Below are 15,233 nucleotides of genomic sequence, written 5' to 3' on the forward strand. Positions count from 1 at the left end.
AACCCACCAGCCCTACCGCTAGCTACTAGACGTAGCACTTTGCTCCTGATAACGGCCTTCGAGGCCCCACAGGTCAGTTACATTCTGTCCCGTAGAGCTGCTTTATTTTGAAATTGATTGGACATGTGTTCGTGTGTGTGCGCACACACACACACACGCGCGCGCGCCATCCACATCAATGTTCTAGTCTGCACTGTATTTAGTTATTAACCGAGTGGCTTACTATAAGGAATAAAAAGTGGTTTACTGATAAGGAACTGCATTGCCAACACAAAGGTCCATGGTTCAAATCGACCAGCTGCACCGAAAGAGAAAGATAGATGATCTCTTAGCTCTGCAAACCTACTGGAGGGTCAGTTCCAACTTGACAGGACACAACAACAACAGCAACTTTTAATAAGTAACTGTTCTATATATTTATGAACTGCATTTACTACTTATCTATAAAATATCATTTACATATATGAATACACACACATGCGAAATACAGCTACATTTTTGAAAAAGGACCATGTATTACACTATGATTAGCTCGTGAAGCCTTCTGAAACTATTAGGCACTGTATTGCTTGTCACAACCTATTATGTCAGTAGACAATTTTGTTATGTAATGCTATATGGGTTTTCATTGACTGCTAAGAAAACAGATTCATCCATGAGAGGGTTAAACCGGGCTGCTCCTTGGAGGCAAAGATTCTGAGGCTTCGTCTGACGTACTTTGGTCATGTTGTAAGGAGAGACCAATCCTTGGAGAGGGACATCATGCTTGGGAGGGTGGAGGGACGGCGCAGGAGGGAAAGGCCCTCTAGTAGGTGGAGTGATTCAGAAACTGGGGTAATCGGGATGGGAGCGTCAGACAGTGCGATTGGCACAGGACAGAGCAGAGGTTAGGGCTGTTGTACATAGGGTCGCTATGAGTCACAAGTGACTCAAGGGCACATAACAACAACAAGAACAATGCCATATGGAATTATAAAACATTATATTCACTTTATTAATTTTGAGGACCAACCTATCCATTGTAATTCATAGTTGATAGGATACTTTTTGATGTGATTGGTTTTAGTCATGGTAATAATAGATGAGGAGATATCCTACTTCAAATTTTATCAGTGGCAACATAATATAACCATATTCTTCATTATGCAGTAATGATTCTTTCTCACAGGACGATCCCATCACGTTATATGAATACCCACACCTTCTGTTTATCCCACTGCTGTTACTACTGCTGCTGCTTATTTGTTGAAATGCTTACTGTGTGCCCACTTGATCCTGAAACTCTTCCTCGGGCTGCAGATACAGCATTAAAAGTAAAGAAAACCAGCAAAATTTCTGGATTCCTGGAGCTTATATTCTCCGAGGGAGAGACAAACAGTAAAGCAATCCAATGATAATAACTGCCGTGGAGGAAGATGAAGCAAGTAAAGGGTGGAGTGGGGCTGTGGAAATTGCATCTGGGCTCAGGGACATAACAGAAGGCTTTCCCAAAATGAAGGCTCTTAAAGGCTGGGGCAGGGTTGGCAGGGTCAGAGGGAGGGTCTAGCGAGGGCAAAGGTCCTGAGATAAGCTCCTATCTGACATGTGAAAAGAGCAGAAAGGACAGCATGGGCCTGAGTGAAGGGTCAGAGAACATAAAGATGAAGTCAGAGGAGCAACGGAAGAGGGGCCAACTGCATGCAGCCCTGAAATGTGATAAAGTAGATTAAACCATGTTTTGCCCTTTCCCCAAAACACTTAACACCACTCTCACTTTCTGATGGCATTTTAGTCAAATACCACTACACAAAGGTTTGCTTAGAGTCAGAATTGACTCAGTGGCAGTTAACAAGAGCAGCATTTCACTGTTAACTCCGACTATTCTATAGTAAATACATATGACATAAATATCAACATTGTATTGTTTATGGTCAAGTCAGAACCAACTTACGGCTTACTCTGATGGGTTTTTAGAGGCAGCAAATTATTGCCTGGGAAGGAGATTGACCATCTTTCTCCCACGGAGCAGTGGTTGGATGTGAACTGGGTACCTTTGTGCTCCCAGTGAAATTCCTTAGCACTAAGTCAGATGATGAGACTGGCTCAGGAGAGCGCATGACTCAGAGCTGTTGTCAAAGGGTCGCTATGAGTTGCAGGCCACTTGACTGCACATAACAAGGCACCAGACTCCCTAAGCCTTATTGCAATATTAGTAATAAATAATATACTAAAAATGATATTTTAAGATTCCTCCTTGACTTGATGTTTTTTTTTTGTGATACAGACCTATATATTCATCTGTTAACACTATCTGTATGAGGAATACTACTTTCATTCGGCTATACTGCTTGCTATGACATAAAATGTTGAGAGACTTAGAACCTCAGGTATAGCTTCTTTTATCTTTGAAAGATGTATCAGGAGAGCAGGAATGATTAGCCCAAATGTAAGAAGAGTGAAAAGCTCAACTAAACAAAACCTATTGCTACCATGTTGGTTCCAACTCACAGTGGCCCCACGTGTTACATTAGTGTGTAGAACTAATCTCTCTATATATTTTTATTTCTTGACTATATGGGGTTTTTTAGCCATTATAGAAGCAGATGGCTTGGTCTTTCTTGCATGATGCTCCTGGGAGATTTTGAGCCACTTTAGTAATGGAGCATGAAACTAATTGTGCCCACCAGTGTCCACAGCAGCATTAGTCACCATAAGAAGAACATGGAAACAGAATAAATTCCATCACAATCGAGTGGTACATTCACACAATGGAGTACTATGCAACACGCAGGAGCAATGATTTTGTAAATCACTACCTAGCTTGGGAGGGACTGGAGAGAATGATGCTAAGGGCACTGACTCAGTCCCATAAGGATAAATAGTGTGTAAGATCGTCACTGTAGAACAAGAATGAGGATCCAAGAGGAGGGGAGGGTGAGAGCAGAGAGGTGAGGAATCATAGGCTCGCACAATGTGATGGGTGGAAAGAGGGGTGGGAAAAGGAAATGGGAAAGATCCAGTGTGAAAAACAATGTAAACGAACTTTGTAAGTAAACCAGTATAAAATAAAAATTTTATTTAAAAATAACAACTCTTCGTGTCACCGAGGGACCCTAGGGAGAATGAAGAAAGTTTAAAATATGTGCTTGGCAGAATGAGATAGAAGGTAATTTAGCTGGTTTGAGCTAGTAGCCCAGTGAGATGAAGGAATGAGATGGGGTACCCCTATGCTCAACAGTCTAGATAGCTTGAGGGCATGGAGTTGAAGCTAGATATGGGTAGACGTGGAGATAAGGCATTGCAGATAGAAGCCGAAAATGATTTGGAGGCTATCGGAGGATAGGAATAGTAGCAGTAGTTAGGGGAAGAGACGAACTTGTATTGGCGAGTAGGAATGAAGATCTAACAGTCTGGATGATGATAGGTCAGTGAGTAGAAGCTGTTGAGATTTCGGGGTACAATATTAATGATCCTTTCATTCCTTGATTCATTCACTGCATGTAGTTGGACCTCATTATGTGTAGATTGTACACTTGTGAATTTGTTTCCTAATTTATATTTATCGTTCTCACATTCAGTACTCAGAGATCTTTCACTTGTAGACATTAGTAGTGTGGCAGAAAACCCCGAGTTGTCAAGCACACACATTTCCACCCGAGGTAAAAGCATTTTCTTTTAGGGTTTTTTTTTTGTTGTTGTTGTTTTGTTTTGGAGCTCTTCCATTAAACAAGTGTACTTATGGTAATCTATTTGGTGCCATTTAATTTTTTTTTTTAAAGAAACTTTTTATTTTATACTGGTTTACTTATAAAGTTTGTATACATTGCTTTTTGGTGGTTGGTTTGATTTTTAATGTTTATTTTATACTAGTTTACTTACAAAGTTCAGACACATTGTTTTCCACACAATCTTTCCCATTTCCTTAACCCACCCCCGCCTCACCCCAGTGTTCCTCCCAGATTCCCATACACATTTTACTAGTTATCTATTTCTACAATAATGGTCTTACACAGTGTTTAGCGTGGACATGTCGTCTAAGGTTCGTCAGCACAGGCAGACATAAGCCTTCTGCACAAATGTGTGTGATCAACGAGCTTCATTCAGGCATGACTTACAATACTGTTGGCAGTGAGTTCAGTGTTCAATAATCAATATAAAGTAAGGCATCTTTAAACTGAAACAGCTAAAACAAGGTTACATTTTGAGCAGGTGACAAAAATGTTGTGACCAGAGGCTTGCAGGTGTCTCTATTTCCTCGAGGAGTAATGATTCAGTATTTGCTAAGTGAATGTTTGTGGCAACTTTCTAGGGCACATTCTTCTTGTTAGGTACTGTCAAAGGTATTTAAAACCATAGTGGCAACGGAACCACCCCGTGTCATTTTGTTTGTTGTAATGATCACATGAGCAGATTGCTTGTTCTTTGTCCTGTAGAGTCTTTGGGCGGGTTTAAACCAATCTTGTAAACTTAATCGATGCATCACCAGGCCTCCTTGTTTAGAACATAATTACTATGCATAATGTGGATTTGATTGGCTGAGTGCCCCAACCTTATTGACAATGGGTTCAAAATCCAGCTCTGGTACTGCCTAGCTGTGTGACCTTGGGAAAGTTACTTTGCAAAATGGAAAGTTACATACGTAAAATGAAAACAATCCTATCACTGGAGAAGATTATGTGAGTTAAATGAACAACTCAACAGCTTTCAAATAGTGGCAGGCATTGAATCGGGTTTTGGGAAACATTAGCTTCTAGGTTGTATTGTTCTTATTATATGCCAAGCACTATTCTAAAGGCTGTAGGTAGTCATAAACTATATGAGAAAAGTCCTTGCCCTCATGGAATTACAATAAGGGAAACTGGAAATCAAACAGTTTTCTATGTTAATAATAAGGAAAGAAAAATGAAGTAAAGGTGGTGGAACTGTGGGAAAGAGATTGCTCCAAGGAAGGGATAGATGGACTAAGCATTGATTAAGGAGGTGAAGCCAGGTGAGGACTAACATGTGGACCTTGGAGCTGGAAGACAGAGGAAGAGCCAAAGTCCTGAGCAGAACAGTGCCTGGCATTTTTAGGAAGAGAAGAGTAGTGTGCTGAATGAGAGGGAATAGCACATGGTGAGGCTAGGAGGCACACAGAGTCCAGAGCTAAGGCACTGGAGGGGCCTGCAGGGTTCTGAAGATCACCTGAGGAGTTTTAGGAATTACTGATGCATGGACCCCACTTCCATAGAGTCTGCTTTGATTGGTCTGGGCGCAGCCAGCGTTGGAAGAGTTGTACAAGCTCCCAAGGTTACTGGAATATACAGAATCTTTAGGGTCAACTATGGTAAGGACTCTGATGCCATTCTAACCACATTAGAAAGAATAAGAGTGTGTGTTTGTGATGAAATTGCACTGGCTATTATATAGAACATAGGCTCCAAAGTGAGGGTTACTTATCGTAGGGAAGAGGAGACCTATTCAGGCTTAATGTGTTGGAGCTCCTGAAGGGGGGATTGTGCTGTAAAGAGAAGGGGTGAGAAGTAATGAAGTTGACTTGCTGGGACTGAGGGTAAAAGCATAAACGTGGCTGCCGAGTCTTTTGCTGAGAAGCTTAATCTCCATCAGTGGGAAGGAAAGAGTTTAATGGAAGGGATTCAGGAGTTCCACTTTGAACAAATGAAATTAGAGACAATTGTGTGGTGTCTAAATGCATAAAAGGAACAGTCAGGGCTATTGATGGAACACAATCTGGACTGTTGGGTGGGTCATTTACAGGATTGTGATGCTTGGCAATGTTGAGAGTCACAATGTGACTCAACTCTTCTTTGTATCACAAACAATATGATAAAAATGATGCCACCCACTGTTTAGAATTGTACAGAGACTGAATGCTATCTATTTATACTGCTTATATTTGGCATTATTACCATTAAATTACAAGCATTATAGCTCAGCATACTTGACCTATTGTCACTAGTTCTTTAGAACTATAATTGTTTAGTGTAGTATATTACATTTTGATATTTTTATAAGGAACATATACATTCATTCACTTAGCCCATTGAGTTCCCAGAAGTGAACACTATCAAAAGGGTTACAATAACTCTAGTCCCATGGTGGTTAAAGTTTTGACTACTTAAAACATCATAGCATCATTATACTGATAGTATATAACTAGGATTGGAGCCATAGTAACAAAGAGAAATACCACAACGTAGAAGGAGTAGTATTATTTCTATAAATACTAGAGTCATTTTATACAAAGTAGTAATTGCATTAGCGTTTCCAAAACATTAGCAGGATGATGGGGCTTTTTTTTTTTTTAAAAAAAAAAAAAGCTCAAGTGGCATTCTCCAGGTGACTTTTATCATCTGTGCTATGACGTAAGACATTACCTAGACGTGGAAATTCTTCTCCTTTATTTGTTAACTATGATCCACTGAAATCTATTTTCTTTGGTTCAGGATCCAGTGTTTTAGGAATGTTTACAGGTCTGGGTAGTTTCACATCTTGTAATATTTGAGATTTAATTTCTTTTCTTGTTTATGCATAAAGTCAGCAGCCAACTACTCTAGCCATAAGCTTAAGAAATTTTCTTGATCATTCTTCTTTTCCTCCTTCATCATATCGTCTCAGAATGAATTTCTGAGATTTATGACTTCTTTATTTCTAGTCCCAAATAGTTCAGCACTTGAATATTATGGGAGCTTGTGTTCTCATCCACATTATGATTTCTACTAAAATGTAGTTCAGGGTTCTGTGAAATAAACTCTTCCCGTGTGCAGGGTAGATTGATATGTCTCCATAAATATTTTTATAACTGAGAGTGGAATATCTAAACACTAGTTAAATATTTATCTGGAGTATTTAGAACCGAGGTTCAGCCAACAACCATCCTTGACTGGTTTCTGGAATGGGTGATGCCTCCCCTCCACCCTGTCCACATTTTTCAGCTTGCACAAAATGATAATAAAACAAAACTCAAACACAGGCTATGATTTTAACATACTTTATTTAAAAAGTACACAGTTTTAAATTGGTTTCAATGGGTTCCAAGCAGAAGGGACACTGCATACCACTTGCAGTCCCGTTTCTGATGAAGGACGATTATCATGTGGGCAAACTCACATTTGTATGACTGGCAACGTAAAAACATAATTTTTTTTTTGTCAACATATCTTTAAGAGTTTATATCACGCACAGTTTAAAATCATGAGATGCTGATGGTTGGACTATATTTCATGTCTCCTAAGTCGCACCATATTTTGGTTCACAGTTTATCCATGATTTAGCATGCCAAGAGAACATCTCCGTCAGTGTCACCTTGAGTACAGCATCAAAAGCAGAGGGAGCAGAAGGTGGGTCAGCCGGGCCTGGAGACTGCACGCACCCCCACACTCCCTTGCGTTCTCCTACAGGAGAAGGCAGAGAGGGCAGTCAGGGCAGAAACGCATGCCAAAATCCCACACACTCGTCAAGTCAAAGTGATTCCCTAGACCTCTCCCAGGTATGACTACGCTCTTTGGAATCTAGATAATGGATAGAAATGGATTTGTTTATATGTCTTCAAGTTAGGGGTGAGAATCTCTGCTTGATTTTATTGTCAGTACATGAAATATGATGTGTACCATCAAGTGGGAGCTAATAATCTGCTGAATTTTCAGAGGCAATAAATTGCATGGGAAGAGATTGCCCACCTTTCTCTTGCAAAGCAGCTGATGCATACTCAAAAGGTAAATGGCTACTGGTAGAGCCATAGTGTTCTAGTCTCTCAGGAATTGCACTGCTAATTCAAAGAGCATGATTGTCTCTGGTAGTTCAAAGCCATCCACTGCTCTATGGGAGAAAGATGGGCAATGTTGTCAGTTCTGTGTATATATACAAATATATATCCAAATACACACGTCTATCTATCTAGCCACATACAAAGTAGATTTCCAAAGCTATAAAGCTTACTGGAAGTAGCTGGTAGTATTAACCATGACACCACCAGGAATCTTAAGTATGTGTAAAGGGACTGCTTATTTCAAAGACTAGACTCTGAATGTCTTTTTAGTCATTCTTCATTACTCATCTCTTTTACTGCTACAAACTATGTTGAACGCAGTGAGACTGCCAAGCAGGGCTTTTTATTGTGGTAACTGATAATCACTAACTTCTATCTTGCATATCCTTGGAATATGGTTATTTTTACCCCCAATTCTAGAAATTGTTTTTGTTTAGGTTCTCCAGAGAAGAGTAAATTTTTTTTTTTTTTAACGTAGTCACATGGACAGGAATGTCTCATCGGATCCTTAGGATATCATATGAGATTTGTTTTACCATTAGTCTCCCCCTTTGACTTGCATCTTTTTGGGGCATAAAATTCTGGTCTACTGAATTCCAGTAGTTTTTTACTCTAGTTAAAATCGGAAAATAGCATACTAGATTTTACTAAAGTAATTTTGGGCTATTGTTTCTACTTACATTTTATATTTTAATCCAGAATAATGTTATTTTTATCAAAGGCTACAGAACCCCCATTCTTTGACTAAAAAACAACTCTTATCAATACTTTTCAAGTTCTCATTGGTAGTATGCTCACTTGAACATCTTTTCTATTGGGTAGTTTGAATCAGAAGGAAGTTATTTTTTCTTTAAAGGCGAACTAGCATTCAGCTAACTCTAGTGCTATTTTAAGCAGCAGTTAGTATTCTAATTTTGTTCTAGGAATGGTTGTCTAGACCAATTTTGGATAGTAGGGTTATGCTGTAAGTTCTAATTTTTTATTAGATTTTAAATCTTTTGCCTAGAGTATTGTAGATATTCTCTTAACACTTAAATCTAAGGCCACTTTTCTTGGTACAAAGTCTGGTTTTCTCCTGATTATTACACTAGGCGGAGCACAAAACCTTTGAGATTTTGGTGTGGCTAGGGGATTAAGACACTCATAATTTCATTTTTATAAACTGCACTTCTCTATGAGTTGCAAAACTAAATCACTATGGCCAAGGTTGTATACATGTGATACAGTGTGTGTGGTGGGAAAACCTTTTAGACCAAATCAGAAGCCGAGTGGTCTTCAGAAAATAGGGAGCCGTTATCAATCTGTACAGTCTCCTTTGTTTTGCCTGAAAGTAATTGCTTTCTCAGGAGTAAACACTTACCTCAGGATGGAAGCCGTGACAAGACTCCGGACGCCTTCTGATCTTCTGGGCCTTTAACCGTTCACACTTAAGGGATTCATTATGTTGACCGTAGTTAAGGAATATTTCCAATTATGTTCCTTTCCCTTACTCTAGGTTTGAAGTGTCCAAACTAGGCACATTTTAACTTCTTTCCAACATTGCAAGATATATATTACCTCTCACGCTATCATTTCTGTCCCAGGCCTCCTCACCAGAAATACTGTCAGGACCCACACAGAAAAGGATATACCTGATTTCAATGGGTGCCATGGTGATGGGTGCCACGGACTCACAGAGACAGCTGCTGTCTACCACCACCATGAAGAGATTGCTGCTTGGGATCTGCTGGATGACAAAGGACCTGTTGGGACAAGAGAGTGAGATGGTGAGTGATCATTTACTGTCCTCCTTTGGCCTGTGTCATGATTCTCAGGCCTGATTGTCTATTAATTTATTGCCCTGGGGAAGGGATGTGCCTTATTTTATTTTGATGACCAAGTGGTAAAAAGCTACAGTTTCCTCCCATGTGATTTACTGCCTCAGAAAACCCACTGGAGGGTCAGTTATGAATTGGTTTTGACTTAGTGCTTATAGCTTAGGGATGTGTGTGTCTGTATATGGATATAGGTACGTATATTTGGATGTGCTTGCTTGATTATAGTTTGTTCTTACTAGTACAGAATCTGTAAGTTGTTGTACTAAGGCAACTTGTGAGTTGGTGATGCTGAAACTATGCGACTGGTGTTTCAAATGCCAGCAGATCACCCGTGGCTGACAGATTTCAGTAGAACTCCCAGATTAAGACACACGGGTCCCTACAGTGGCAGAGACAGAGCCTGGACTTAAAGTCATTAAAAGATGAGGAGAAACAACAGTCAATATCCATGAATAATTGGAACACATAGGGATCAACACGGTAGGCATTAGTGAGCTGAGATGGACTGGTCTGGGGTACTTTGAATCAGACAATACTATGTAGGGGATTAAAAAATGGTGGTGTACTCAGACCATTTCAAGATCTATCCTGATGCCCAATGCTGTAAGTAATAGGTTACTGTGTTATCTAAAGATGAGGAATTCTTCTGGCTTTTACAGTCTGAAATTGATAAAAATGCATCAATAATTGGCAAATGGAATGCACATGTTGGTGACAGATTGAGGCTGGAGAGAAGATGATTGAATTTTACACACAATGATTTATTCATCTCAAGTACTATTGAAGAAATAAACTGACTATACACATGGACCTTATGTGAATCAGAATTACTACATCCATGGAAAGAATCCTTGGAGTAAGTCAACATCTGCAGTTAAAACCAGGCCATGTGCTGACTACAGAACAGATTATAGAATACTCGTGTGCAAATTGAAACAAATCTATAAGAACCAAAATATGACCTCCAGGACTGGAGAACTAATTATGCTGAGTGAATTCAGTCCCATAAGGACAAAGAATGTGTAAAACCATTATTGTAGAATGAATATGAGGATTCAAGGTTGGAGGTGGTGAAGGAAATGGGAAAGATCCAGTGTGAAAAACAATGTATTAAAACCCAACAAAATAGACCTCCCATCTATCCTACCTGAAATCATCTCAAAAATGGGTTTGAAGCATGGGACAATAATGATGTGAAATGACATTACAAAGACAGAAGAGAAAGAAAAGACTAAAATGTATGTCTCTGACAATTGCACTAGAATATCAAGTGAAAAGTATAATGGAATCTGCAAGGAACTGAAAAATAAAAAGGGAAAAATAAGCCTTAAGTTGTAATACTGAGAGATGCTATGGGCAAAATCTTGGATGATCCAGGAAACATAAAAACAAAAAACGATTAAAGGAATACACAGAATCACTGTACCAAAAACAATGGTTGGCACTGATGGCATTGGCAAAACTAAGTCCCCAGAATCAATGAGATACTAATTAACGTTTCAACTAACAGAGGCAGCCCAGGGCATGCTCACCAATCTATGTGAGGAAATTTAGAATAGATCCATATTTATTCTGTTTCCCAAGAAAAGTTATCTATTCAAAGGAATGTGAAAATTATAATAATATCACAGGCAAACAAAATATTACTAAAGATCATAAAACTGGCTAGAAGAAAGAGTCTGTGGTACCAGGAAAGTAATTTGTGATGTCAGGTGGACCTGGACTGAAAGCAAAGAATACAAGAAGAATGTGCATGTGTGTTTTATGGACTACAAAGGCATCTGACTATGGATCACAACCAGCTACAGCTGGGAAAAGAAAATAAAATCCCACAGCACTTGATTCTGCTCATGTGAAACCTAGACAATGAAGCAAGAGAACACGGATGGTTTAAAATCAAGAAAGGTGTGTGGGAGGGCTCTATCTTTTCTCCATGTCTTATTTGTATGCTAAGCAAATAATTCAAGAAACTGTATACTCTATGAAGAAGACTCATCAATAAGCTACTTTATGCAGAGGAAACCTTGCTTGCCTAAAGTAAGGAGGACTTGAAAAGTCTCCTGCAAAAGATTAAAGACTATCGATTGTATCATCATGAAAGATGGAGAAAAGCTTAAAACTGTGTATCGTCTTCATCTTCCTTGAATCCACAATCAATACCCTTGGTACCTGATCACTGGCTTTGCATTTGACAGCTGGAAGAATTACTGATGCCTTCGAGGTGCGATATTGAAGGAAAGTGCTAAATATTCCATGGACTGCCAAAAGGACAAACAGATATGTTTTAGAGACAGGGATGACAAAGGTTTGGGTCACATAGGGAGGGAGGATCCTCAAGGAAAGAGAGGAAGCCCTTCAATGAGATGAACACAGTAGCTGCCATCTTCATCCTCTACAGCAATAGACTCCAGAAACAAGTCAAGATCTGTGGTTCATAGGGCCACTCTTGGGTCATACTTGACAGTAACCAGCAACAATTTGGCTGTAACTATAATATTTTGTGAAACTAGAAACAGTCAGTTGGCCAAGTGGTCGTTCTCCAGATTTCTTGGCACAACTTGGTGAGCACGTCCAGGGCAGCATCTGTTAACTGAAATATGTCAATTGGTATACCATCTATTCCTGGAGCCTTATTTTTTGCCATGTCCTTCAAAGCAGCCTAAACTTCTTCATTCATCACCATAGGCTCTTGCTCATATGTTGTTTCATGAAATTCTTCTGTGTCTTCCAATTCTTTTCGATACAGTGACTCAGTATATTCCTTCCATCTTCTTTTAATACTTCCGGGATCATTTAACGTTCTGCCTAAAGCATCCTTGAGCTGAAGATATGCTGAGTGAGTTCGGCCCTTTTGATTTTCTGACTCCAACTCCTTGCACATTTCATTGTAATATTTTGCTTTGTCATCCCGTGCTGCCTTTTGAAATCTTCTATTCAACTCTTTAGTATCTTGAATTCTTCCCTGTGCTTTGGCTTCTCTGCGCTCCAGTGCAATTTTCAGAGTCTCTTCTGACATCCATTTTGGTCTTTTCTTCCTCTTCTGTCTTTGCAATGATTGTTTGCACTCTTCCTGGATGATACCCTTGATATCCTCCCACAACTCATCTGGCCTTCATTCATTAGTGTTCAAAGCCTCAAATCTGTTCCTGAGATGGTTCTGAAATTCAGGTGGGATAGACTCAAAGTCATATTTTGGTTGCCTTGGATTTGGTTTAATTTTCCTCAGCTTTAGCTTGAATTTGCATATGAGTAGTTGGTGGTCTGTTCCACAATCAGCTCCTGGCCTAATTTTCAGAGCTGATATTGAGCTTCTCGAGCGGTTCTTTCCACAGATGTAATGGATCTGATTCCTATGCATGCCATCGGGTGAAATCCAGGTATATAACCTGCGTTTATGCCTCTTAAAAAATGTATTTGCTATGAATAAGTCATTGATTGTGCAAAATTCGATCATTCTCGCTCCATTTCTGTCACCGAGTCCATGTTTTCCAACTACTGAATCTTCCTCTTTGTTCCCGACTTTTGCATTCCAGTCACCCATTATTATCAATGCATCTTGGTTGCATGTTCGATCACTCTCCGATTGTAAAAGTTGGTAAAAATCTTCTATCTCTTCCTTGGCTCTGGTTGTTGGTGCATATATTTGAATGATAGTAGTATTCACTGGACTTCCTTGTATGCGTATAGATATTATCCTGTCACTGACAATATTGTACTTCAAGACAGATCTAGCAATGACTTTAACTATGAAAGCAACTCCATTTTTCCTCACTTTTTCCATCTCCAGAGTAATATATCATATGGTCATCCGACTCAAAATGCCCCATGCCAGTCCATCTCATCTCACCAATGCCTAGTATGTCAATATTTATGCGTTCCATTTCTTCCTTAACAATATCTAATTTTCCTACATTCATGGTTCTCACATTCCATGTCCCAATCACCAGTGTCTGCTTACAACTGTTCCTCTTCCTTTGTATTTCCATACTTGAAAAATCAACCTCCTTTGCCATTTCTGTTATCTAAATGTGTTCTGTTGTACATAGGGTTTTCAGAGTCCTGCTATTTCAGAAGTGGATGGCCAGTCCTTCTTCCTAGTCTGTATCAGACAGACCAGCAAGTTAAAGGTATATCCCTTATTGCGGAGTTAAATTTAGTGTCAGTGTTGTCCCTGCCTTTCTCACATGCACCTTTACGCACTTATTTCCTGCTTCAAGATGCCACAGGATATCCATCCACTTCTACCCCCTCCCTTCACATCTATCTCCCTTTCACCAGCCGATGGTAGTTCCTTATGTTGGGATCAGTGTCTCTGAAGTTTAGTCGCAATATTTCTCGGTCAAAGGTGATGCATCCTGTAGAATTGCTGTGTAGATAGGCTTTTTGGCGTCTCCGGTGTCTAATTTTCATATGATTTCCTTGTAGGTGTTTTCTTCAATTCTTACTTTAATGACACTTAGCTATGTCATCTTGTTGTGATAGGTACCCTGCCCTGTACACACAAAGGATATGGCTATAATAGAGGCACAGTATTCGTGAAGGACATTGACAATAGTTGAGAAGGTTCAAATCTTCTTATATTCTAAGCTCTGTAGACTCTAAGGCTATACAGAAATTAAATTTATGGATTCATATATATCTAGTCCAACTGAAATAAATTTGATGACCCCTCCCGTCTCACATTACTCAGGCAGTGAAATAAGTTATCCCTAAATATTACAATGAAATGTGCAATGAGTTGGAGTCAGAAAATCAAAAGGGCCAAACTCGCTCATCATTTCTTAAGCTCAGGGAACTGAAGAACAAATTCAAACCTCGAGTTGCTATAATCAAGGATGCTTTAGGCAGCATATGAAATGATCCAGGAAGTATTAAAAGAAGATGAAAAGAATTGACAGACCCAGAAGAATTTCATGAAATAACGTATGAGTAAGAGCCTATGGTGATGAAGGAAGTTGTTCAAGCTGCTTTGAAGAAAATAGCTGAAATATGTCAATTGGTATACCATCTATTCCTGGGGCCTTATTTTTTGCTAACAGATATTGCCCTGGACGTGCTCACCAAGTTGTGTCAAGAAATCTGGAGAACAACCACCTGCCCAACTGACTGGAAGAGATCTATATTTGTTCCCATCCCAAAGAAGGGTGACCCAACAGTGTGTGGAAACTATAGAACAATATCATTAATTTCACATGCAAGCAAGATTCTACTGAAGATTATCCAAAAACAACTGGAACAACATATCAGCAGAGAATTGGCAGAAGTCCAGGCTGGGTTTAGAAGGGGTCGTGGTACTAGGGATATTGTAGCTGATGTTAGATGGATCTTGGCTGAAAGCAGGGAATACCAGAGGAATGTATATCTGTGTTTCATTGACTATGCAAAGGCGTTTGACTGTGTGGATCATAACAAACTGTGGCTGACTCTGAGAAGAATGGGAATCCCAGAACACTTGATTGTGCTAATGAGAAACCTGTACTTGGACCAAGAGGCAGTCGTCAGAACAGAGCAAGAAAACACTGCATGGTTCAGAATTGGGAAGGGCGTACATCAGAGACGTGTCCTATCTCCATACCTTTTCAACCTGGCTGGGCTCTATGAGGAGAAATGTGGGGTCAAGATTGGTGGAAGATCTATCAACAATCTGCGTTATGCAGATGACACAACCT

General features: G+C 39.6%; 1 protein-coding gene across 1 annotated transcript in view; it reads right to left on the reverse strand.

Annotated features, from left to right (window-relative positions):
* Positions 1-6,954: 6,954 nt before the first annotated feature.
* The window catches only part of CACNA2D3 (calcium channel, voltage-dependent, alpha 2/delta subunit 3), a 1,138,585-nt gene continuing 1,130,306 nt past the window's right edge, over positions 6,955-15,233 (reverse strand). The window contains exons 36-38 of the mRNA XM_006892223.1: positions 9,377-9,489; positions 9,108-9,190; positions 6,955-7,373 (exon numbers count right to left, since the gene is read on the reverse strand). Coding sequence (XP_006892285.1) covers positions 7,281-7,373; positions 9,108-9,190; positions 9,377-9,489 — 289 coding nt within the window. The 3' untranslated portion in view covers positions 6,955-7,280. The remainder of the gene's footprint in view (positions 7,374-9,107; positions 9,191-9,376; positions 9,490-15,233) is intronic.

The sequence above is a fragment of the Elephantulus edwardii genome, unplaced genomic scaffold (genome assembly GCF_000299155.1).
Source record: "Elephantulus edwardii isolate Elephantulus edwardi_28Jun2011 unplaced genomic scaffold, EleEdw1.0 scaffold00113, whole genome shotgun sequence".
In the NCBI taxonomy this organism is placed as follows: domain Eukaryota; kingdom Metazoa; phylum Chordata; class Mammalia; order Macroscelidea; family Macroscelididae; genus Elephantulus; species Elephantulus edwardii.